The sequence below is a fragment of the Salvelinus alpinus genome, chromosome 5, assembly GCF_045679555.1.
Source record: "Salvelinus alpinus chromosome 5, SLU_Salpinus.1, whole genome shotgun sequence".
NCBI lineage: Eukaryota > Metazoa > Chordata > Actinopteri > Salmoniformes > Salmonidae > Salvelinus > Salvelinus alpinus.
In genome coordinates, this window is record NC_092090.1 from 99,151,712 (window position 1) to 99,178,634 (window position 26,923).

Genomic DNA, 26,923 nt, shown 5'->3' on the forward strand with positions numbered 1-26,923 from the left:
GACTACAGACCTATCACAGACTACAAAGACAAATCCAGCTGTGTGGTGCCCACCGCTGGCACCCCTCCCAAACACATTCTATGCCCGCTTCGAGGCAGACAATGCAGAGCCATCCAGAAAGACTCTCGTTGCTCCGGACGACCAGGTGCTTTCGCCTTCCAAAGCTGATGTGAGAAACTTTCGAGTGAATACTCAAAGCCACGGGCCCAGATGGCATCACTGGCCGCGTCCTCCTGAGTGCTGACCATCTTCTCTGACATATTCAACGTGTCCCAGGCTGTAGTCCGTGCTGACCAACTGGCGGGCATCTTCTCTGACATATTCAACGTGTCCCTGTCCCAGGCTGTAGTCCCCACCTGTTTAAGGACACCATCACAGTGCCCAATATGATCAAACGAGGTGACGTGCCCAAATGACTGTCGCACTCACCTCGGTCATCATGAAGTGCTCTTGAGAGGCTGGTCATCAAGACCAGCATACTAGGCACACTGGACCCATTCCAATTTGCCTACCGCTCCAACAGAGCCACGGAAAATGCTATTTCCATCACTATTCACACAGCCTTAACACACCTGGACAACAGGAACATCTATATGGGAATGCTGTCTAGGAATGCTGTCATTGACCACAGTTCAGAGTTCAACACTATTGTTTCCCTCCAAGCTCAGAGCTCTGTACATCACCCTCTGCAACTGGATCCTGGTGTTCCTGATGGGCAGACCACAGGCTGTGAGGATCCGGCAACAACACCTCTTAACACAGAGGTGTGTGTCCTCTGCTGTACTCCTGGTTCACCCACTATTACGTGGCTATGCGTAACAAACTCCGTCAAGTTTGCTGACGACACCACTGTTATAGGCCTGACGATCAACGACGAGTAGAAAGGAGGTATCTACTTATCTCCCAGGACAAATTTAGCATGTGTCAGCATATGGTCTCACAAGGGGTCTGAGGATCTCATCTCGGTACCTAATGGCAGTCTGGCGAGCACATGGAGGGCTGTGCAGCCCCCCAAAGAAATGCCACACCATGACTGACCCACCGCCGAACCGGTCATGCTGGAGGATGTTGCAGGCAGCAGAACGTTCTCCACGGCGTCTCCAGACTCTGTCACGTCTGTCACATGTGCTCAGTGTGAACCTGCTTTCATCTGTGAAGAGCACAGGGCGCCAGTGGCGAATTTGCCAATCTTGGTGTTCTCTGGCAAATGCCAAACGTCCTGCACGGTGTTGGGCTGTAAGCACAACCCCCACCTGTGGACGTCGGGCCCTCATACCACCCTCATGGAGTCTGTTTCTGACCGTTTGAGCAGACACATGCACATTTGTGGCCTGCTGGAGGTCATTTTGCAGGGCTCTGGCAGTGCTCCTCCTTGCACAAAGGCGGAGGTAGCGGTCCTGCTGCTGGGTTGTTGCCCTCCTACGGCCTCCTCCACGTCTCCTGATGTACTGGCCTGTCTCCTGGTAGCGCCTCCATGCTCTGGACACTACGCTGACAGACACAGCAAACCTTCTTGCCACAGCTCGCATTGATGTGCCATCCTGGATGAGCTGCACTACCTGAGCCACTTGTGTGGGTTGTAGACTCCGTCTCATGCTACCACTAGAGTGAAAGCACCGCCAGCATTCAAAAGTGACCAAAACATCAGCCAGGAAGCATAGGAACTGAGAAGTGGTCTGTGGTCACCACCTGCAGAACCACTGCTTTATTGAGGGTGTCTTGCTAATTGCCTATAATTTCCACCTTTTGTCTATTCCATTTGCACAACAGCATGTGAAATTTATTGTCAATCAGTGTTGCTTCCTAAGTGGACAGTTTGATTTCACAGAAGTGTGATTGACTTGGAGTTACATTGTGGTGTTTAAGTGTTCCCTTAATTTTTTTGAGCAGTGTATATAGTTGGTTCAGAGTTTGTTGTGATATTTCAACCTGTGTGTCTTGACCTCGTCTGGCGTGGATGGACAAAATCAACATGGCGTGCGTGCCCCGGTGTAGTCAGCATGTCAGGATGGCTCGCAGCATTGTCAAAGACCCCACACATCCCAGCCACGAGCTGTTCGCTCCCTTACCGTTGGGCAGGTGCTATCAGAACATAAAATCTGATACCATTTTAGGCTCTGAGTTTCTGTTTACGAAGCCATCAGACTGCTGAACAGTAGAACTGAACTGACCTGCTCTGAGTTCTACACACACACACACACACACACACACACACACACACACACACACACACACACACACACACACACACACACACACACACACACACACACACACACACACACACATCCATCACAACTGCTACTACTAACGTTAGGTTCTTCGTCTTCACAATTTAAACACTTGCTCCTTTAACCAAAATATTGGACTATAAATTGTGCCGTCCTGTATTATACTTTATACTTTACCACTTTATACTATTTATTCTATTCTACTGAGACATTTTACTTTATGTTCCTATTATCTTTCATAAATGTATTGTTGCGTTGTCCAGAAGGAACCGGCAAGTAAGCATTTCATTGGCTGGTGTATCCCGTACATACGATTTTAATAAAACATGAAGCGTGACCAGCCATTTTGAATTATTAAACGGGCTCATTGAGACTGACATCAAGATGGATGCCCTTCTTCTTATAGACTAGACCTCTCTCTGCACATCTTGGAATTCAGAGGAATTAGATGGGTTCTGTTGAATTAAACTAAACTCAATTCCCGGGGCAGTTAGAAAGGCATTGTTTGTCAGTGCATGGTGACAATAGGCCTACTTGTAAACATTCTGTAGTTGATTTTTCTATGTTTTGAGGAATGGTCACACAAGTGCTAGGCTATATGGATAGTAAATCCATACTGTGGTTAAATTGACTGAGTTGATGCAATGACAAATAGTTTACATCAAAATAAAAACTTGTAGACATAATTTTTTTATGCCCCTTTTTAAACTACTACTATACAAAAATGAACGCAACATGCAACAGTCTCAACTTATTTTGTAATTTAACCTTTTATTTAACTAGGCAAGTCCGTTAAGAACAAATTCTTATTGACAATGACTGCCTACCCCGGGCCAAACCCGGACGACGCTGGGCCAATTGTGTGCTCCCAATCACGGCCAGATGTGATACAGCCTGGATTTGAACCAGGGTCTGTAGTGACGCCTCTTGCACTGAGATGCAGTGCTTTAGATCGCTGCGCCAATCGGGAGCCCACTAGACGGACCTGGTCAACAGTAGTGCATAGTCTGTGTTGGAAGGAATAGGCTAGGGGCTACACTGCACTCTCCTCCACTAAGAGACCTCTTTTGGTCTGCTGCTCATCAGGGAAATAATCAAAAGGATTTTCCTGAATACCACCATTCTCTCGCCTCCACACTTTGCCTTTCTCGCTCTCTCGTTCTCTTTCTGTCGCTCGCTCGCTCTCTCTCTTTCCTGTCCCGTTCTTTTCTTCTCTTGCCCTCTTTCCTATTCCTATTTCCTCCCCATTTGATGCAGTGATTTCTCTCTTGCTCGCTCAGTGTGTGTTGTCAAAATATTCAAGGCATTCCTTTAAATCGTTCTCCATTTTTAAACATGCCGACGGCCTGACATCTTTCTACACCTATAGAAGCATATAAGGCTGGCTTTCATTTTCCTAAACTGATGAATATATACATATATTTTTTTAAATAAATGGATGATTTGATTGGCCCTTCAAACTGGATGCCAGTTCCACTGCATTGTTCTCATTGTTCCCCTCTAATCAGGGACTCATTTTAGACCTGGGACACCAGAGGCGGGCGATTTCCCCTCTAATTGTAGTTGGCACATTGTGGTTTTTGACTCAACCGTCCTGAAGTTGGAGCTGAGCCAATCAGTGGACTTGGGCAAGGAGAAACAAATATCTCACTCCTCCGTCGCGCCCCCCCTGTAGTCGTAGTACTATCAAAGATGGTGGATAAATTAAGTTTACCATGGGAGGGAGGGGGGGGGGTGGTCTGTTCCTGTCTACTTAAGGGGGCGGCTCCCCCATAGGCACCAATGCGATAGCAGCTGGGTCTGGTCTACTTACTAAATTGATTTCAACTTGAGCCAGAAAGATGCAGAAAACGCAGCGAGTGGGGTGTCTCACTTCCTTATCCGAGCTTGATGGCAGCAGCCCAGGTCTCCACTTTGTCCTTTGATTCCATCTAATGTGAGGGAGGGGGGGGAATAGAGAAAATGGAGATCGAACTGTTTGCCAAAAGTGTATGTTTAAGCAAATAACCACTTTCGTAGTTAGCTACAGCGTTGTTTAGTTAACAAAGTCAGAACACACATGCTTTGATATCAATGGTAGTAGGCGTAACAGGCTGACCACACCGCTTGCGTTGCAAAATAAATTTAGAAATCCATGTTATTCTATTATTGCACCCACACTGCTCGCGCGCGCCAACGAGCGTCTGCGTTGCCAAGGGCTAAAATAGAAATCAGTTCTATTTCTGACGGAGATCGCGCTGTAAGTCCTGCCTCTCCCATCTCCTCATTGGTTTATAGAAGCGGGTATCCACGTGCCATCTCCTCATTGGTTATACCCACGTGGGTGATTGAAAGACAAACTGTTTTGCAAGTTGTCATGGTAATACTATGAAAGTGTAGATGCCAATCACCATATAAGTTCAAAGATGAAAAAGCCTGGAAGGAGGAGAGATGACTAGAAACGATTCGGTTGACCGTTTTATGTGTGAATTGATTGTCGGAGTAGAGGACCTTGTGCATTTCAAGTAAAATAACAACTCAATGTTTATTTCCCAGGACAAATTAGCTAGTCACAGCATCTAGCTAACTAGCTAAATTGCCATAAATGTTTAATGCTTTTCGACCTGTCCCCAAATTAATGTCATTGGTTCATAGTTTTGTTTTGATATTTTAACCTGTGTGTCGTGATCGCGTTTGGTGTAGGGGGGCAAAATATATTTATGCACGATGGTGCGCAGCCGGTTTTGGGTTCCGTATGAGCGTTTTGACGAGCAAGGAAACGTGCCGCGCGGCGTTGCGCTAGTTAAGTGCTCTCCGCGGCAGACAGCCGTTCCGGCTAATACCTGTCCGTCACAGAAAGTTATGCTAGGCCTACTAATCTGAACAGTCTGTATGTTAATCATTTGTGGATCTGTCCTCTTCGTATTGCTGGAGGTCAACAAGTAGGCTGCTAGTGATGTCATAATAGTCAGGTCACCGATGACAACAAGGCATGTTGAATGACTGGTAGGCTAGTCGTCAGATCTGATGGATAAGGTCAGGGATGGCGATCTGAAACAAGCTCATTTAGCCCTAGTTCAGTTCATATTCCACATTTCCTACAGTAAGATGGACTACTATGTTGAATCCAGTAATTTAATTATTCAGAGTTCTCCCCAAACAAAATTGTAGCCAGTTTACATTTTCGCTAGATTATCCACATGAAGACACCTACTAATTTAAGAATAATCATTATCCCTAAATTGAACCCCCAAAAATGTGTCGTTGAGACCACCTCAATTTAATTTAGGATCCAACATTGTTTAAGAGTCTCTATTCTAGGTTTCAGGAAATGGCAATTAAATGTAAAAAAATATATATTTTTTAAATGAATTAGGAGGAAGTTGACTCTCACCCTCCGGACCCCTAGTCACAGCCACGGTACTGACTTTCCTTCTCTCAGCAGTCACACCAAACCTGATCTCTCTCTCTCCAGTCAGCAGCCAGCTGCGGGGGTGGCCTACACCCACCCTACCACCGTGGCCAGCTACACCGTACACCAGGCACCGATGGCGGCCCACTCCGTGGCAGCAGCCTACGCTCCCACCGGCGCCGCCGTTGCCGTAGCCAGGCCTGCCCCTGTCGCCGTGGCAGCAGCAGCCACTGCCGCAGCCTATGGCGGGTACCAACCGGCGCACGCCACCGCTGACTACGGCTACGCACGCCAGCCGGATGTCCCCCCGCCGCCCCCCCCGGTCACGTCCCAGAACTACCAGGTAGGATACCAGGTAACTAACATCCCACCTCAATGTTATATTCAACATGTTAGCGTTTTGGAGTGTTCATTTCACCTTTAAAGCTTTCATAATCCCCAGGCTGGGCAGTGTTCTGAGGCAGTTTTAGCACTAGTCCTAAAAAGGGTTGCAAAACAGCATTGTGGGAGATTAATTTGAAGCTTCAGGATTTGTTTTTGAGAACGTCCCCTCCATTTTGTTTTAAATATATATATTTTTTAAAGATTTAAAGTCACACAGAAGTCGTTATTTTTCTCCCCCAAGAATCCTCAAGTTGATTGAATCAAGGTGTTGGACGTCACATCTGCCTGTTCCTTATTGTGTGAAAGTCTCCGTCAATCTGGAGCCCAGATGCTGTTGGGCTGAACGATGGAGAGAACTGCTTTGGTTTAAACTGCAGCTTGTGATGTTATTTTTACCCCAGAACTCCATCTGTCCAGTAGTTATCACAACTCTACTGACATACTGCCTGTTAATTACTATTCAGCGTATGCTGTGATGACTACACTAAATATGTATTTAATTAACTTCTCTAGGGTACGTGAGACGGTAGCGTCCCACCTCTTCAACAGCCAGTGAAACTGCAGGGCGCCAAATTCAAATACAGAAATACTCATTATAAAAATTCAGAAAACAAAACATATTTTACATAGGTTTAAAGATTAGCTTCTTGTGAATCCAACCACGGTGTCAGATAAAAAAAATTTAAAAAATGCTTTACGGCGAAAGCATACCTTACGATTATTTGAGAACATAGCCCAGCAGACAAATCATTACAAACAGTAACCAGCCAAGTAGAAGAGTTATCAAGTCAGAAATAGAGATAAAATTAATCCCTTACCTTTGATGATCTTCATATGGTTGCACTCAGCAGACATTCATTTACTCAATAAATGTTCCTTTTGTTCGATAAAGTCTATTTATATCCAAAAACCTCTGTTTTCTTCAGTAATCCACAGGCTCAAACGCAGTCAAAACAGAGACAAAAAATTCCAAATTGTATCTGTAAAGTTCATAGAAACATGTCAAACGATGTTTATATTCAATCCTCCGGTTGTTTTTAGCATAAATAATCGATAATATTTCAACCGGACAATAACGTCGTCAATATAAAAGGTAAACAAGAAAGGTACTCTCTCGGTCGTGTACATGAAAAAGCTCTGTGACACTTTAGGGTCCACTCATTCAGACTGCTCTTACTTCCTCATTTTTCAGAATACAAGCCTGAAACAATTTCTAAAGACTGTTGACATCTAGTGGAAGGCATAGGAACTGCAATTTGAGTCCTAAGTCAATGGATACTGTAATGGCATTGAATAGAAAACTACAAAACAAAAACTACTTCCTGAATGGATTTTTCTCAGGTTTTCGCCTGCCAAATCAGTTCTGTTATACTCACAGACACTATTTTAACAGTTTTGGAAACTTTAGAGTTTTCTATCCAAATCTACCAGTTATATGCATATCATATCTTCTGGGCCCGAGTAGCAGGCAGTTTAATTTGGGCATGCTTTTCATCCAAAATTCCGAATGCTGCCCCCTACCCTAGAGAAGTTAAGCACATTGGCTTTGTCTGCTAGTCTAAAGAAGTCCCCTAATGCACTCATGACCTGTAGCTAAAGGCTACTTCCCTCTTCTTCGGGCCTTCTCCATGTGTGCAGCTGCACATTCCCCAGCATGGATTTAACAAAGCGAAAGAATCAAGATGCTGAATGTACTGAAACACCCCTTGTTGATCTCTGTTTCTTTTCCCTGACTCCACTGTGTCTCTGTTTTACAGGACTCCTCCTCCTCCATGTTTCTTTTCCCTGACTCCACTGTGTCTCTGTTTTACAGGACTCCTCCTCCTCCATGTTTCTTTTCCCTGACTCCACTGTGTCTCTGTTTTACTGGACTCCTCCTCCTCCATGTTTCTTTCCCCTGACTCCACTGTGTCTCTGTTTTACAGGACTCCTCCTCCTCCATGTTTCTTTTCCCTGACTCCACTGTGTCTCTGTTTTTACAGGACTCCTACTCCTACGTACGGCCCACGGCCCCAGCGGTAACCTACGACCCTAAGCAGTACTACCAGCAACCCGTAGCTAGCTCTGCGGTAGCCGCTGCGGTAGCCGTACAGCCTCAACCCACTGCCGAGTCCTACTACCAGACCGCCTCCCTCAACACATCCTGGGACACCACGTGGAAGAAAGCTCTACCAGGTGATGATGGTCGGATAGTTACTACTATCAATGAAATATGTTTTTCGAAAGCCCTTTCTACGTCAACAGGATATCAAAGTGCTTTTACAGATACCCTGTCTGAAACCCCAGAGCGAAAGCAATGCACAACTGCACTCCTATTCCTTTGTGATTTTACACATTTCATTTTATAAATGTTAATGGTAGTACTAGAATTAATAATTGTCCTTTATCCATAGTCACTTGGATGGAGATTATTATTTCAATATCATTCTACTGTATTGTACCCATGATTATCCAGTATTGTATTGTATTGTACCCATGATTATCCAGTATTGTATTGTATTGTACCCATGTTTATCCTGTATTGTACCCATGATTATCCAGTATTGTATTGTACCCATGTTTATCCTGTATTGTACCCATGATTATCCAGTATTGTACCCATGATTATCCAGTATTGTATTGTACCCATGTTTATCCTGTATTGTACCCATGTTTATCCAGTATTGTATTGTACCCATGTTTATCCTGTACTGTATTGTACCCATGTTTATCCTGTATTCTACTGTATTCTACCGTATTGTACCCATGTTTATCCTGTATTGTACTGTATTCTACTGTATTGTCCCCATGTTTATCCAGTATTGTATTGTACCCATGTTTATCCAGTATTGTATTGTACCCATGATTATCCTGTATTGTACTGTATTCTACTGTATTGTACCCATGTTTATCCTGTATTGTAGTACTGTACTTAACAGGTGAACTCTTGACCAACATCAAGCTCTCTCTCTCCTCCTGCAGACAGGCTACATAGCTTTTGACCAATTTCCTCCCTTCTGTAAGAGAGACGTACATTAAGAAATAACCTGATTTTAAAATGAATGTCTCTGCCTCTCCCCCTCAGCCCCTAAGACAGGCTACAGCCAGGCCAGTCTGACCCCCTACACCCAGACCCAACAGTCTCGTCAGGTGACGGCCATCAAGCCTGTTACTCCCTCCCCCGCCTCCTCCACATTCTCCATTTACCCCGTGTCCACCGTTCCGCCTGCCGTCGCCTCCGTCGTCCCCTCCTACTCTCAGAGCCCCACGTACTCCACCAACGCAGTCACGTACTCTGGTAAGCACGACATGCAAGCCGTAACCAGTATGCACTACCTGCCAACTACCTACTCGACCAACGCAGTCACGTACTCCCAGAGTCCCACGTATAGTACCAACCCCGTCGCCTACTCTGGTAAGCATTCAAATACAACTAGACCTATAAAATTCTCTTAACTTTCCAATAGAATTCCCACCCAGGTTTTCCAGATATATTTTTTGGTTTCTGGGGGAATAAGCTCCAACTGAGAATCCTCCAGCTCCAACCAAGCCTTCTGGGAAACCTATAGGAATCCTGGGATTGTTACTGGAAATGTGTAGTTACACCACGCAATGCCCCCCCCAACTCCTCAGGCTCCTGGCCTGTGCAAAGTTGGAAGTTAGATGTGTGGGAATTAACCCCTCCCTCCTCTCTCACCCCCCCCCCCCTCCAGGTACGTCGTACTCGGGCTATGAAGCAGCGGTGTACTCTGCTGCCTCTACCTACTACCAGCAGCAGCAGCAGAAACAGGCTGTGGCAGCAGTCGCTGCTTCAGCAGGCTGGACAGGAAGCTCCTTCACCAAGAAAACTCCCTTCCAGGTCATATTTCTATTCCAATGTTTTCTGACGACAGTGAGCTCCGAAAGTATTGGGCCGGTGACAATGTTTTGTCTCTGTACTTCAGCACTTTGGGATTTTAAATGGATACTATGAGGTTAAAGTGCGAAACGGTCAGCTTTAATCTGAGGGGATTTTCATTCAGATCGAGTGAACTGTATTTTTATTTTTTTTTGTACATAGTCCTCCCATTTTTAGAGGACCAAAAGTATCGGATAAATTCACTTATGTGCGTTAAAGTAGTAAAACGTTTTAATATTTGGTGCCATATTCATAGCACGCAATGATTACATTAAACTTGCGACTCTACAAATGTGTTGAATGCATTTGCTGTTTTGTTTTGGTTGTGTTTCATATTATTTTGTGTCCAATAGAAATGAATGGTGAACAATGTATGGTGTCATTTTGGAGTCACTTTAATTGTAAATAAGAATATGTTTCTGAACACCCCTACATGAATGTGGATGCTACCATGATTACAGATTATCCTGAATTAATCGTGAAAAATTAAGAGTGTTTTTGGTCCCCTAAATACTTTTGGTCTCTTAAAATTGGCTGGGGGGGGGAACAATGTACAAAAAGTGCTTTACTTAAACAGTTTACTCGATGGATGAAAATACCGTATAATACCTAGGATAGGATAAAGTAATCCTTCTAACCCCCCCCCCTTAAAAGAGTTAGATGCACTATTGTAAAGTGGTTGTTCCACTGGATATCATAAGGTGAATGCACCAATTTGTAAGTCGCTCTGGATAAGAGCGTCTGCTAAATGACTTAAAATGTAAAATGTAATTATAAACCCATAGTCATTGTAATATCCTCCATAGGCATTATTCTATTTCAAATCCAAAGTGCTGAACTACAGAGCCAAAAACAAACTTAAGTGTGTGTGTGAATAAAATATCACAAATGTTGTGCACAAATTTGTTTACATCCCTGTTAGTGAGCATTTCACATTTGCCTAGTTAATCCATCCCCCTGACAGGTGTGGCATATTAAGAAGCTGATTAAAAGGCTTAAAAATATAAAAAAATAGTCTTCATTTGCAACGCTCACTGAGTTTCTTACTGCCTCTGGAAGCAACATCAAGAACTGTTCATCAGGAGCTTCATGAAATGGGTTTCCATGGCTGAGCAGCCTCACACAAGCCTAAGATCACCATGCACAATGCCAAGCGTCGGCTGGAGTGGTGTAAAGCTCGCCTCCATTGGACTCTGGAGCAGTGGAAACGCATTCTCTGGAGTGACGAATCACGCTTCACCATCTGGAAGTTCGACAGACGAATCTGGGTTTTGGTCGATGCCAGGAGAACACTACCTGCACTAATGTATAGTGTCAACTGTAAAGTTTGGTGGAGGAGGAATAATGGTCTGGGGCTGTTTTTCATGGTTCGGGCCCCTTAGTTCCAGTGAAGGGAAATCTTAACACTACAGCATACAATGACATTCTAGACGATTCTGTGCTTCCAACTTTGTGGCAACCAATTTGGGGAAGGTCCTTTCCTGTTTCAACATAATGCCCCTGTGCACAAAGTGAGGTCCATACAGAAATGGTTAGTTGAGATCGGTGTGAAAGAACTTGACTGGCCTGCACACACAGCCCTGACCTCAACCCCGCCAAACACTTTTGGGATGAACTGGAACGCCTTTAAAAAAAGAAATATTTAACTAGGCAAGTCCGTTAAGAACAAATTCTTATTTACAATGACGGCCTACACCTGCCAAACCCGGACGACGCTGGGCCAATTGTGTGCCACCCTATGGGACTCCCAATCACGGCTGGTTGGGATACAGCCTGGATTCGAACCAGGGACTGTATTGACGCCTCATGCAGTGCCTTAGACTGCTGCGCCACTCGGGAGCCCATTACACTGATTTTTAAAGTGGATTTAACAAGTGACATCAATAAGGGATCATATCTTTCACCTGGATTCACCTGGTCAGCCTGTCATGGAAAGAAGTGTTTTTAATGTTTTGTCCAGTCAGTGTTTATATTGTATTTTTACCCCCCCCACCAGAGCAAGCAGCTGAAACCCAAGCAGCCCCCCAAACCACCACAGATCCACTACTGTGACGTCTGCAAGATCAGCTGTGCAGGACCCCAGGTGAGCATAGACCCTGAGAGGTGGTCCTCTATCTGTCCCTCACTCAATCTATCAGTCTTTCATCCATCTCTCCTCTTTTTCCCTCTCTCTGTCCCCCCTTTTCAGCCCTTTTCTCATTCCTCTGTCTTTAGGTTAGCACAGAGACTCATACTTACCTACCTGTCCTTAGGGTAGTATGGAAATGCGTACTACTTGTTACTTTTTCTCATCAAGTATGTTCATAATACATGATGATTAATTCCATTGACAGATTCTATATGCCACTGCCCCCCCCACCCCCCCCCACCCAACCCTCCGATAGAGGTTTAGCTCTATCTAGAGAGAACTGATTTCTCCCTCTCATCCACCCAGACCTACAAGGAACACCTGGAGGGTCAGAAGCACAAGAAGAAAGAGGTGGCCCTGAAGGCCTCCCAGAGCAGCAGCAGCAGTAGTGGAGGAAGCTCAGCCCGGGGGACTCAGAACCAGCTACGCTGTGAGCTCTGTGACGTCTCCTGCACCGGGGCAGATGCATACGCTGCACACATCAGAGGGGCCAAGCACCAGAAGGTAAGGCTCCTTGGTCAAATGGATTTATAAAGCCCCTTGTTTACATTCGCGGTTGTCCCAGTGGTTTAGAGTTACCCGGCCTAGACCCACCGACGAGGTCCAGGAATACTGAGTGTAATGGATATGGTTCTAGGCTCTATACTTAGCCTTTTTTTGTATTGTTCATGTCCGTTTGCATCAGGACAAACTCAAATACATCCAGGGCATGTCTCGGGGGGGGGCTGTTTTGGTCACCCAATAGCACTCACTTAGTCTATGATGACGTCACTCATTTGGCCAGTGTCACTCTGCAGTGTCGTGTTGATTCCATAACATACGCTAATATTAATACTCATCAAGTGACATCAATAAGAGATCATAGTTTTCACCTGGATTCACCTGGTCAGTCTGTGTCATGGAAAGAGCAGGTGTTCCTAATGTTTTGTACACCGAGTGAGTGTATGAATTTTTTTTACATTTGACGAACTGACTTGTTGGAAAGGTGGTATTCTGTGACGGTGCCACGTTGAAAGTCACTGAGCTCTTCAGTACGGGCCATTCTAATGCCAATGTTTGTCTATGGAGATTCCATGGCTGTGTGCTCTTTGTATATGTCAGCAACAGGTGTGGCTGAAATAGCCAAATCCATTGTGTGTGTGTGCTCACACAGTACCAGTCAAAAGTTTGGACATCCATTCAAGGGTTTTTCTTTATTTGACTGTTTTCTACATTGAAGAATAATAGTTAAAACTATGAAATAACTCGTATGGAATCATGTAGTAACCAAAAAAGTGTTAAGCAAATCAAAATATATATTTTAGATACCTCAAAGTAGCCACCCTTTGTCTTGAGGACAGCTTTGCACACTCTTTGCATTCTCTCAACCAGCTTCACCTGGAATGCTTTTCCAACCTGACTTGAAGGAGTTCCCACATATGCTGAGCACTTGTTGGCTGCTTTTCCTTCAATCTGCGATCCAACTCAACCTAAACCATCTCAATTGGGTTGAGGTCGGGTGATTGTGGAGGCCAGGTCATCTGATGCAGCACTCCATCACTCTCCTTCCTGGTGAAATAGCCCTTACACAGCCTGGAGGTGTGTTGGGTCATTGTCCCGTTGAAAAACAAATGATAGTCTTACTAAGTGCTCCCGAGTGGCACAGCGGTCCAAGGCACTGCATTTCAGTGCAAGAGGTGTCACTACAGACGCTGGTTCGATCCCGGCTGTATCACAACCGGCCGTGATCGGGAGTACCATAGGGCGGTGCACAATTGGCACAGCGTTGGGCTGTGGTAGGCCGTCATTGTAAAATAAGAATTTGTTCTTTAACTGACTTGCCTAGTTAAATAAAATGTGCAAACCAGATGGGATGGTGTATCTCTGCAGAATGCTGTGGTAGCTATGCTGTTTATGTGTGCCTTGAATTCTAAATAAATCACTGACAGTGTCACCAGCATCACACCTCCTCCTCCATGCTTCACGGTGGGAACAACACATGCGGAGATCATCCATTCTACTCTGTGTCTCACAAGACTCGGTTGCAACCAAAAATCTCACATTTTGACTCATCAGACCAAAGGACAGATCTCCACATTTTCTAATGTCTATTGCTTGAGTTTCTTGTCCCAAGCAAGTCTTCTTCGTATTGGTGTCCTTTTGGTAGTGGTTTCTTTGCAGCAATTTGACCATGAAGGCCTGATTTTTCACGCAGTCTCCTCCGAACAGTTGATGTGTCTTACTTGAACTCTGAAGCATTTATTTGGGCTGCAATTTATGAGGCTGGTAACTCTAATGAACTTATCCTCTGCAGCAGAGGTAACTCTGGGTCTTCCTTTCCTGTGGCGGTCCTCATGAGAGCCAGTTTCATCATAGTGCCTGATGGTTTTTGCGAATGCACTTGAAGAAACGCTCAAAGTTCTTCAAATGTTCCGCATTGACTGACCTTCATGTCTTAAAGTAATGATGGACTGTCGTTTCTCTTTGCTTATTTGAGTTGTTCTTGCCATAATATGGACTTGGTCTTTTACCAAATAGGGCTGTCTTCTGTATACCCTCCTACCTTGTCACAACACAACTGATTGGCTCAAACGCATTAAGAAGGAAATAAATTCCACAAATGAACTAGTTAATTTTAACAGGAACACCCGTTAATTGAAATGCACTCCAGGTGACTACCTCATGAAGCTGGTTGAGAGAGCCAAGAGTGTGCAAAGCTGTCAGTCATCAAGGCAAAGAGTGGCTATTTGAAGAATCTCAAATATAAAATATATTTAGATTTGTTTAACACTTAAAAAAAAAAAGGTTAATTTATGATTCCATATGTGTTTTGATGTCTTATTATTATATTATTCCACAATATTTTCATTTGTTTGATCTTTTTTATCTTGTTTTTTTTCATTGAGTTCCTATCGTGCAGCAACTTTCAAAAAAGCTTCTTGATCCGAGTTCTAATTGTTCCTACCTCTGCGAACGATTAATATGTGCTCGTTATGTTCACCTGCTCTCTCTGATTTGGCCGTGTTTATTAACAGAGCATTCGTTTTACCGTCCAAAGGGAAACTCCGCCCCCTCGACATAGGCCCGAGAGGTGAATTGAACTCCGCCCAGACCAATAGCAGAGCGACGCAGCTGACAGTGGAGTTTCAGACGACTCGACTCCTGCTGTGTCAACTGGAACATTCACGCGTATAGCCTACTGCCATGTGCGCATTGCTGCTCTTATAATGTGAAGAAATAGCATAATAGTTTATCAACATTTTAAGCTAAATGTTCTGATTTGTTGCATCAACCACATTGCATTAAAAAAAAAAGTTATTTTGATGCTAGTTGTATTAATTTGAGATCTATCGGATCCCACAACTGTTCCAGACGGTTTGGAATACTTACTTCTCGCACAGAATAGGTCGACTTTTGTACTATGGGGGATAGTAGATTGACATAGGCTAGTGCTTTTGCTGTTCATTAAGCCTACTCCTCTTGTTTGCTGACTGAAAGTAAATGTGGACAGTTCTTCCAATATCTTCAATATGTACGTCGACGTGCGCAGTTGCGTCTGTATTAACTTGTAGCCTGTGAGAAAGACCCGATCACGTGATGGATAGTGCTATTCGGATTGCGCTGCACAATCCGGGAGAAGGACACAACGCAGCACGGACCGTAAAGGGGATGCCGCCGTGAAATTTGAGGCATTATCAAGTGCTTGTCAAATTGTGAATGAGAGACTGATGACGTGTGTACAGCCTGCACAAAAAAAAAACTAAGCAGAGACCATGCCTTTTTCAAGCAACTTTTTTTCAAATCTTCATAAGTCGCATCATGCAGCCTTACAATGTATTAAAAATCAAAACATATAGTCCACTGTTAGTAGAACTAAAGTTGCATTAATAACTTAAATTAAGCATATAGGAGGACCTGTTTCTTTGTTAACCGCTCAACACAGAATAGCCGCATGTACCACTTCCTCAAATCATTTGGAGAAAATATGTTTTATTTTATTCAGCTTTGTTCAATTGATTCTTAATAATATAAAATAATCAAATCTTGTCTGCTAAATGAACTAGTGTAGCCCACAGCCATTTGGCATAGCCACATCATATCAAAATCTATTTGTCACATGCGCCGAATACAACAGGTGTAGTAGACCTTATTGTGAAATGCTTAGTTACAAGCCCTTAATTAACCATCAGTGCAGTTCAAGAAGGAGTTAAGAAATGATTTACCAAATAAACTAAAGTAAAAATAAAATAGGTAACGCAATAAAATAACAATAAGGAGGCTATATAGAGGGTATACTGAGTCAGTGTGGGGGTACAGGTTAGTTCATTTTTACATGTTGGTAGGGCGGTGTGGTGTTAGGGCAAAAACAAAATGATCATGGGCCTCCCCGAGTGGTGCAGCGGTCTAAGGCACTGTAGCCCAGTGCTAGCTGCATCACTACAGATCCTGGTTCGATCCCAGGCTGTCGCAGCCGCCCGCAACCAGGAGGCCCATGAAGCGGCACAAAATTGGCCCGACGTCACCTGGGTTAGGGGAGGGTTTGCCCGACCGGGTTGACCTTGTCCCATCGCGCTCTCGCGACTTCTCCTGTGGCTTGGCCTGGCGTAATGCACGCTGACACGGTCGCCAGGTGTACGGTGTTTCCTCCTACACATTGGTGTGGCTGGCTTCCGAGTTAAGAGAGCATCGTGTCAAGAAGCAGTGCGGCTTGGGGGGTGGGGGGGTCTTGTTTCGGAGGACGCACGGCTCTCGACCTTCGCCTCTCCCGAGTCCGTACTGGAGTTGCAGCGATGGGACAAGACTGTAACTACCAATTTGGGAAACCCATTGCTAGCTGCATCACTACAGATCCTGGTTCGATTCCAGGCTGTGCTTTACATGTTGCGTTTTTTATATTTTTTGTTCAGTGTGTGTATATAACGTATTTAGTCTCTGTCTCTGTTTTTTGTCCTGTCAGGTGGTGAAGCTGCACACCAAGCTGGGGAAACCCATCCCTTCCACAGAGCCCAGTGTCGTGACCCAGACCCCTACGTCCACCACGGCCTCCTCCTCCAAGACCCCCTCCTCCTCTACCACCCCCACAGGATCCACCTCCAACTCTTCCTACCTGAAGCCGGTTAACATCGGGAGCCAGGGTGGTGCGGGGGCCGGACTGGGGAAGGGTCTAGTGGGGAACAACTTATCAGCAGCCAATGCCACCACAGCTGTCAAGAAGTTTAACACCCCCAAGATCAACTTTGTCGGTAAGGCTGTTGTGTTTAAAATGGGAGGGGTGGGGTCCACATCATTCCAGTATATCCCTCCTAAATAAAGATCCAAACATCCAATCATTTCACTGAAACTTGAATATAGCTTTTTGAATTCGGAGAATGTCTTTAAATGGAGTTTGCATGTGGAACGTGGTCCCTGATGAAATTCTAGAGGCTGAGACTGCTCTAGGCTAGTGGTTGAGCTGTGTTGGCAGTACATGCCAATGGGGAGCTGAATCGCTGCCAGTCTCTGGGATTAAAGTCAGGCTGAGGCCAGCTTTCTCTGCCCATCTCGCTCGCTCGCTTGCTTAGGGATGTTAATCGTTAATCGGTTAGCTGCCGAAATTATTATTATTACTTTTTTAATTTCCCCTAGCTAGTCTGCTCAGGGATTCAAACCAGAGAGACCCTTTGGTTACTGGCCCAATGATCTTAACCACTATGCTACCTGCCGCCCCTTAGACGTTCGTCTTTGGCTGGCGAGACTCTTTTTGACATCTGGTTCCCTGTAAATCTGCAAGTCATCAGAACCTCATTTATTATTCTGGAATTCTACCAATCCTCATCAATCCTCATTCTGTCTCCAGGGGGAAACAAACTCCAGACTACCGGGAAGGTGACAGAGGAAACCAAGGTGGAGACATCCAAGCCTCCTCCGCCCTCATTGGTCCCCCAACCTCAGGAGACGAAGAACGAGTCCTCTGATTCGCTGTCTACCCTGGCCGCCTTGCAGAATGACGTGCAGCCTGTTGGACACGACTATGTGGAAGAGGTACGGGTGAGATCACATAGAACCGGATCACATAGAACCGGATCACATAGAACCAGATCACATAGAACCAAAAACCTGAGTGAATGTCTTGCCAAAAGTGTAGTAGAATATATGATTTCTCTTATAATTTTAAAGGACTAAGGGGTAAACGGTAACGAAGACCGATCAGGTCAGCCTCTAGGGCAAGAGATGCTTTGTTGAAAAAGACAAGCGCAGACAAATCAGACTCCAGAGCTAGCAGACGGGACAGACTCCCAGGAGACAACTCTAGTACAGACCATTTTTCTCAAAACCTCACTTGATTAATCTCCATTATCAACTGTGTGGTTCAAGCCGTGAATTCTGACTGGCTGAAAGCCGTGGTATATCAGACCGTGTATATCACGGGTATGACCAAAAATTACTTTTTACTGCTCTAATTACGTTGGTAACCAGTTTTTATTTTATTTTTATATAGCAATAAGACACCTGAGTTTTGTGGTATATGGCCAATATACCACGGCTAAGGGCTGTGTCCAGGCACTCTGCGTTGCGTCGGGCATAAGAACAGCCCATAGCCGTGGTATATTGGCCATATACCACACCCCCTCATGCCGTATTGCTTAATTATACCTGGTTTAACAGGAATCAAATTCAACGTACTTTATCACAACAGCTTGAGTGTAGAGTTTCAATAGTCCGACAGACAATATAAGGCTAAGCTTCTAGATAATAAATGTGTCCCATACCACAGATACTAAGTGGTCTAAGGCACTGCATCGCAGTTCTAGAGGCGTCACTACAGGCCCGGTTTCGATCCCGGACTGTATCACAACCGGCCGTGATCGGGAGTCCCATAGGCATGCGCACAATTTGGCCCAGCGTCATCCGGGTTCGGGGAGGGTTTGACCGGGGGAATTTACTTGGCTAATTGTGCTTTAGTGACTCCTTGTGGTGGGCCGGGCGCCTGCAGGCCGACCCTGGTCGTCAGGTGAACAGTGTTGCCTCCGACATGTTGGTGCGGCTGGCTTCCGGGGTTAAGCGGGCGGGTGTTAAGAAGCGCGGTTTTGTTGATCCGAGTTTTTCGAGATCATTAGTCCACCGGACCAAAAGATCCAGACCTTCACGAAGCTTTTGCTAATGTGAGGATCACATTTAATTCTCTACACACAGTCTCTGCGCTTTTCCTAGAGAACAGGCTAGTCTGGCAAATGGTGAAATTAGATTGTTGGTGTTGTCTTACAGTAACATTATACTATGTTATGTAGAGTACTGTGTTCATTAGGTGATCTTGCAGACATTTGATTCAGCTTTGATCAGAACGTGATCCGAACATTCCCGGACGCTTTGAGAGGCTCCGGAGCTTTTAGTCCGGCGGACTAAAGATCCCGAAAAAGTCGGCTCCACAGCCGTACATTCAGTAGCAACGGGGCATTAAACTCTTAAAATGACCTATGACTCCTTGGCCCAACGATTTAACAGTTCCATATTAACAATGGTATTTGAAACATTGCTTAGTTCTATTGTCAAATACCATCTTTTGTGTAGAAAAATACATTAATAAAACATTGATTTCTTATCTGTAGGTGCGTAACGACGAAGGCAAGGTGATCCGGTTCCACTGTAAGCTGTGTGAATGTAGCTTCAATGATCCCAACGCCAAAGAGATGCATCTGAAGGGCAGGAGACACCGCCTGCAGTATAAGGTTAGTGGAGTCACTGCCTGCAGTATAAAGTTAGTGGAGTCACTGAAGGGCAGGAGACACCGCCTGCAGTATAAAGTTAGTGGAGTCACTGAAGGGCAGGAGACACCGCCTGCAGTATAAAGTTAGTGGAGTCACTGAAGGGCAGGAGACACCGCCTGCAGTATAAAGTTAGTGGAGTCACTGAAGGGAAGGCGACACCGCCTGCAGTATAAGGTTAGTGGAGTCACTGAAGGGAAGGCGACACCGCCTGCAGTATGAAGTTAGTGGAGTCACTGAAGTGCAGGAGACACTGCCTGCAGTATAAAGTTAGTGGAGTCACTGAAGGGTAGGCGACACCGCCTGCAGTATAAGGTTAGTGGAGTCACTGAAGGGAAGGCGACACCGCCTGCAGTATGAAGTTAGTGGAGTCACTGAAGTGCAGGAGACACTGCCTGCAGTATAAAGTTAGTGGAGTCACTGAAGGGTAGGCGACACCGCCTGCAGTATGAAGTTAGTGGAGTCACTGAAGGGCAGGAGACACCGCCTGCAGTATGAAGTTAGTGGAGTCACTGAAGGGCAGGAGACACCGCCTGCAGTATAAAGTTAGTGGAGTCACTGAAGGGCAGGAGACACCGCCTGCAGTATAAAGTTAGTGGAGTCACTGAAGGGAAGGCGACACCGCCTGCAGTATGAAGTTAGTGGAGTCACTGAAGGGCAGGAGACACCGCCTGCAGTATAAGGTTAGTGGAGTCACTGCCTGCAGTATAAAGTTAGTGGAGTCACTGAAGGGCAGGAGACACCGCCTGCAGTATAAAGTTAGTGGAGTCACTGAAGGGCAGGAGACACCGCCTGCAGTATAAAGTTAGTGGAGTCACTGAAGGGCAGGAGACACCGCCTGCAGTATAAAGTTAGTGGAGTCACTGAAGGGAAGGCGACACCGCCTGCAGTATAAGGTTAGTGGAGTCACTGAAGGGAAGGCGACACCGCCTGCAGTATGAAGTTAGTGGAGTCACTGAAGTGCAGGAGACACTGCCTGCAGTATAAAGTTAGTGGAGTCACTGAAGGGTAGGCGACACCGCCTGCAGTATAAGGTTAGTGGAGTCACTGAAGGGAAGGCGACACCGCCTGCAGTATGAAGTTAGTGGAGTCACTGAAGTGCAGGAGACACTGCCTGCAGTATAAAGTTAGTGGAGTCACTGAAGGGTAGGCGACACCGCCTGCAGTATGAAGTTAGTGGAGTCACTGAAGGGCAGGAGACACCGCCTGCAGTATGAAGTTAGTGGAGTCACTGAAGGGCAGGAGACACCGCCTGCAGTATAAAGTTAGTGGAGTCACTGAAGGGCAGGAGACACCGCCTGCAGTATAAAGTTAGTGAAGTCACTTTTTTAACCAGTTGATCACTGTCATGAAACTAATTCTATAGAAAAACATGGAGGTGTGTCCTAGTACTATACAGCTGATTTCAAATAACCGACTCATCATCAAGCGTTGATTATTTGAATCAGCTGTGTTGTGCTAGGGGCAAAAACCAAAATGTGCACCGGGGGGGGGGGGGGGGGGGGGCAACAGGACCGAGTTTGGGGAAACCCTGGTCTCAGACCTGCGATTATGGGGACACGCACACACAATAACGCGTTCCCCCTACTTTGTTCCTTCCCTTCTAGAAAAAGGTGAACCCGGAGCTACAAGTGGAGGTGAAGCCTTCTATCAGAGCCAGGAAGATCCAGGAAGAGAAGATGAGGAAACAGATGCAGAAGGAGGAGTACTGGAGGAGGAGAGAGGAGGAGGAGAGATGGAGGATGGAGATGAGGTACGGAGAGATAGGGTGGGTCTCTCACACACAGTATGCTAATCACCACCAACTCTGTCTCTCTAGCTAATGCCAATTGAGTGAATACTTCCCAATAATGAACGTCTCTCTCTCTGCCTGTGTGTGTGTCTCTCTCTCTGCCTGCCTGTGTGTGTCTAGGCGTTATGAGGAGGAGATGTATTGGCGTCGTATGGAGGGGCAGCACCACTGGGACGAGAGACGTGGGGGGCCCAGGATGCCAGGGGACGGACCATACCTCCAGGGGCCCCCTGGCCCACCTGGACTACTGGGCGTTCGGCCTGGCATGCCCATCCCTCAGCCACAGGGACCTGTAGTAAGACAACCGGTTTTCTGTCACACTGACTGGACACGTTCCAGGACACCTGCAACACAAATGAACCCATTTTGAATCGTGTACCATGTTTTCCACTCAAATCAACGGTTTTGTAAAAATATGTGCTGGTTTTAGTGGTGGAAACCCAAACTTTCAAACATGTGGCAGTAATTCGGGCCCTTTTCAAACATGTGGCAGTAATTCGGGCCCTTTTCAAACATGTGGCAGTAATTCGGGCCCTTTCAAACATGTGGCAGTAATTCGGGCCCTTTTCAAACATGTGGCAGTAATTCGGGCCCTTTCAAACCTGTGGTAGTAATTTGGGCCCTTTCAAACATGTGGCAGTAATTCGGGCCCTTTCAAACATGTGGCAGTAATTCGGGCCCTTTCAAACATGTGGCAGTAATTCGGGCCCTTTCAAACATGTGGCAGTAATTCGGGCCCTTTCAAACCTGTGGCAGTAATTCGGGCCCTTTCAAACCTGTGGTAGTAATTCGGGCCCTTTCAAACATGTGGTAGTAATTTGGGCCCTTTCAAACATGTGGCAGTAATTTGGGCCCTTTCAAACCTGTGGTAGTAATTTGGGCCCTTTCAAACCTGTGGTAGTAATTTGGGCCCTTTCAAACATGTGGTAGTAATTCGGGCCCTTTCAAACATGTGGTAGTAATTCGGGCCCTTTCAAACATGTGGCAGTAATTCGGGCCCTTTCAAACATGTGGCAGTAATTCGGGCCCTAGCCAGAGGTTCCTCTGTGTGTCAAAGGAAAACCTCTTCCTCTACCGTCTCACCTCGTTAGGCCCTGCCACCTCGTTAGGCCCTGCCACCTCGTTAGGCCCTGCCACCTCGTTAGGCCCTGCCACCTCGTTAGGCCCTGCCACCTCGTTAGGCCCTGCACCTGATTTGCAGATCGTAAACATCCCATCATGAAAACATATTTTGCGGATCAGAAACACTGTGTAAAACCATTTGTAGATTCGGGGGGGAAACAATTTACATGGCAGCTGAATTATTTGTTGTTGTTGTTGTTGCAACCGTATCATTCCCTTTTTAGAGAGACGGGGTCAGATGCGTTTTTAGTTTGAGCTTGTCACTTGCAGACAGAAATTAATGTTGGCAAGAGAATGGCTTCCAACAGGGTTGCAATCAGTTTTAGAATGTAAAATCATCTTACCAGAATGAAGTAAAAAAACACACAATGCTTCCACAACGTTACAAAGTCGTGCACCAACCTCAAACGTGTATCTACTATCAGTATAAATGCCAACAGTTTTTTTTATCCTTAGCTAGAATTCACACCCTAGTTAGTGTAAACAATTCTGCTACCAGACCTGAGAGATGTGATGGCAGTTTTGCACTCTCTATCTAGAGTAGTAGCGACTGCGTAGGCCACCAATGGTTTACCTCGTGGTGATCTTTTTTGGACGGAGCCATCGACAAACAGCTCTAGGTCAGCATTCAAGTAATGGCACGTCCGAGAGGTCGGGACAGGGTTTACAGACCTGGTCTACAAGGGTGGCACGTCAGAGAGGTCAGGAAGGGGTTTACAGACCTGGTCTACAAGGGCGGCATGTCAGAGGTCGGGAAGGGGTTTACAGACCTGGTCTACAAGGGTGGCACGTCAGAGAGGTCAGGAAGGGGTTTACAGACCTGGTCTACAAGGGCGGCATGTCAGAGAGGTCAGGAAGGGGTTTACAGACCTGGTCTACAAGGGTGGCACGTCAGAGAGGTCAGGAAGGGGTTTACAGACCTGGTCTACAAGGGCGGCATGTCAGAGGTCGGGAAGGGGTTTACAGACCTGGTCTACAAGGGTGGCACGTCAGAGAGGTCGGGAAGGGGTTTACAGACCTGGTCTACAAGGGTGGCACGTCAGAGAGGTCAGGAAGGGGTTTACAGACCTGGTCTACAAGGGTGGCACGTCAGAGAGGTCAGGAAGGAGTTTACAGACCTGGTCTACAAGGGTGGCACGTCAGAGAGGTCAGGAAGGGGTTTACAGACCTGGTCTACAAGGGCGGCACAATCATGTGGTTCCCCATCATCGTCAGAGTAGCAGGGTTAAGAACAGTACAACATTTAAGAGTCACATGAGACATTCTCAACAACACATTATGATAATGCAGGAGCCGTCCTGGAGTGAGATGTGCGGTCCGTGCCTGTTAGATAACAACATGAACAGTGTGAGAACTGTGAATCTGGTGCGATGGGAATGAGAGAGAGAGGGGAGAAAAAACACACATTAGCCAAGTCAACAGCTGAAAGAATCCTAGTGGTGTTTGGCACAACAGGGAGCCCTTGCATAAACTGCATCGTTAACAGGTCTGACATCTTGGAACAAAAACACCAATCACTTGAGGCGTTTCGGACAGGAAGAGGAGGGGATATTACAGGGAAAGTCTGGACAAGACGACACTAGCTCCACTTTCTACCAATGAACGGGGGTAAACCCCCACACAGCTTCCTGACTTAGGGGATACTGGATTCTGCTTGGTCTGTGGGTGCCCTTAAGTGTGACAGTAAGCGGTTCAACCCCCTCGTTCGCCCAATGTCATACTTCTCTTTAGCCCGTAGAGAGTCCGGAAGACCAATCAACAAGGGTGACTCCTTCTCCACGGAAATCATCTGTTTTAGTTGATTTATAGTGCTATCAAGGCCATGTACACCTCGTGGAATATGTACGGTCCCCCAAAAAAATGAACACACAAAGTATGTATGTTGAGGGAGAATTTTGACCCTTCCGCTCGAAGTTCCCAGTCAGTGACCTGCAAGACAGACCTCAACCAAATACCGGTATCCTCCCAAGCAACCATCTGTCTTAGCTACCCTGTCACTAAATAAATACAACAAAGCCTGTTTTTTGTTGTTGTCAATTTAACACTTAAAGCACAAAATTGGGGCCCACTATACATGTCACTACGAGCAGTTGAGAACATTTTGTCAGTAGGGTCATAATGTGACCCGTCAATATCCTGTACGTCCCATGTGTATAGTACCAATCACATGTTGAGACCGTGTCGGATGACATCATGACATGTCCCCCGAGGCTCTACAACAGTGAGGCCTTTTCCTTTACAAATAATAAAAAATTAAAAAATCCCAATTTACAGAGAAGATCTCTTCCTGCCAAATTTACAGGACAACATGCAGAATAAATTAATTGATGGTTTATGCGTGTTTTATCAACTTTAACAAGTAGGCAACTCTTTCATAGTCACTGCTGAGGCTCCCACAGTCCCGACTAATTCATTTGACATGGGAGATTTGGACAGACATTGCAGCGCCCGTATCGACTAGAAAATCGATTGACTCACCATTGACGAGGAGACGAACTATTGGCTCACGTGGGTTTGAAAAGAACTCTTGAAATGCTGTCCAAGGGTGTCAAGCTGTCTCTACCTCGCGTCAGTCCATATGTGGGTTGTAAAAGGGATGTTTTTTTGATGGAGGTTCAGTCTTCAACCTGCTGCTCCCTGCTCACTTGGATTTGGACACTTTGTAGCAAAATATCCTTTTCCACCGTTGTAACAAACAAAGTTGCTGTTGTCTGGCCCACCTGTCAGCACCACCCCTTTCCTCTTCCCCTCGGTCCACCATTTTGAGGTCGTCTCTGAGCCTGCCGCTGCTGGCCCTGTCCTTCATTTTAAAAAGCCAGCTGTGCAGCTTGTAACTTCACTACTTTTTCTATTCTTTGTTTTTTTTGTTTTGTCTTCTTGAGACAGTTTCTGTCTCTCAGCGTGTTTACAGTGTTCAATAACTGCTTGTGGACTGGTAGTTTCCCAGCCAATGCAGCTCATTTGAACCTGTTTACCAAGGGCTGGCAAAAAGTCCATTAGGGCAGCCTTCAAGAGGCTGTTGTAGTCATCATTGCGGCGGGCCATCAGTCATTGGTTTGAGCCCGCTATGTTTAAGGTAGCAGGTCTCCAGTCTTCCAACGACTCTTTAGCTTTCTGCTGCCCAATCGGTCATGGGGTGGGGTAATGTTATTTTATGCGATCACACATTGTAGCCAATTGGGTCTGATAGGCTCCACTCTCTCTTCCCATTGGTAGTTTTCATCAAAGCCTCCCTCCACTTCCGCCCGTCGTAGCCTCATCATGATACCCGCAAATGTGCGCGATCTCAGCCTGCAGATGGCTTGTACAGCCGGGCCATCTTAATAGCCGTGTGGTTAAAAACACCAGCTTCCCTTTTTGTAGGATCTAGACATTCTTTAGCAGTGTCTTTCATTTTGTCTTCTGGATGTCGATGAGCGGATACCATTCGTCATGGCCCTCTTCACCATCCGCAGGTCGCGGATTAGGGAATGTTACCAGAGGTGCCTGGAGAAAGGTTGTCTTTGGGTCCCCATTTTTTAAATGTTCTGGTCGTTGGGGTTGAGGGACTTAGCTGCGTGGTTAGGCGTCAACGTCGATGGTGGACTAAGTTCCCAGAGTCCATCAACACCAGAGAACGGGACTCAATGTGGACGGTGCATGGAATGGATTTCCACTGCTCGTGGGCCTGCCTCCGAGGGGTCTGCTGGTAGAGCTGCGGTGGGGGAGACGGCTGAGCGAGCTGCTTTCGCACAACCAGGGCTGGGGTGCTGGTGCAGTGATTACAGGGGTATAATATAGGGGTGGAAAGTCATCATCATCCCTGTTTCTCCTTTTCTTCCTCCGTCTGTTTCTTCTTCTTACTTTTCCTTCACCATCATTCCTTTAACTTCCTGTCTGACTGTCTTTCAGCTTCCCTCTCCCACTTTCTAAACTTACCCCAATCTATTCTGAGTGACGCAGCGGTCTAAGGCATTGCATCGCAGTGCTACAGGCGTCACTACAGACCCGAGTTTGATCCCGGGCTGTATCACAACCGGCCGTGATCGGGAGTCCCATAGGGCGGCACACAATTTTGGCCCAGCGTCGTCTGGGTTAGGGGAGGGTTTGGCCGGGGTAGGCCGTCATTGTAAATAAGAATTTGTTCTAAACTGAGTTGCCTAGTTAAATAAATGGACATAACTTTCCTTTCTTGGTTTCCTCAAACTTCTCTAAGTTCTTTCTACACTTGGCTAATAAAACTAAACTCAATGTGCCTTTCTTTAAGGGAAAATCTGCTACTTTGTGCCAGAGCGGCC

General features: G+C 46.0%; 1 protein-coding gene across 9 annotated transcripts in view; it reads left to right on the top strand.

Moving 5' to 3' along the window:
• The window catches only part of LOC139577337 (zinc finger RNA-binding protein-like), a 52,826-nt gene that overhangs the window by 11,908 nt on the left and 13,995 nt on the right, over positions 1-26,923 (top strand). For 3 of the 9 annotated variants that reach the window (XR_011675259.1, XM_071404371.1, XM_071404374.1), the window contains 11 exons: positions 5,686-5,977; positions 7,989-8,181; positions 9,071-9,400; positions 9,699-9,844; positions 11,880-11,966; positions 12,318-12,515; positions 16,948-17,233; positions 17,827-18,011; positions 19,577-19,696; positions 21,340-21,500; positions 21,645-21,819. Coding sequence is in view for 8 of the 9 variants with exons in the window: in XM_071404371.1 (XP_071260472.1) it covers positions 5,686-5,977; positions 7,989-8,181; positions 9,071-9,400; positions 9,699-9,844; positions 11,880-11,966; positions 12,318-12,515; positions 16,948-17,233; positions 17,827-18,011; positions 19,577-19,696; positions 21,340-21,500; positions 21,645-21,819 (2,173 nt within the window). In the remaining variant the exon portion in view is untranslated. The remainder of the gene's footprint in view (positions 1-5,685; positions 5,978-7,988; positions 8,182-9,070; positions 9,401-9,698; positions 9,845-11,879; positions 11,967-12,317; positions 12,516-16,947; positions 17,234-17,826; positions 18,012-19,576; positions 19,697-21,339; positions 21,501-21,644; positions 21,820-26,923) is intronic. The other 6 variants (XM_071404372.1, XM_071404375.1, XM_071404373.1 and 3 more) reach the window with 5 other exon arrangements.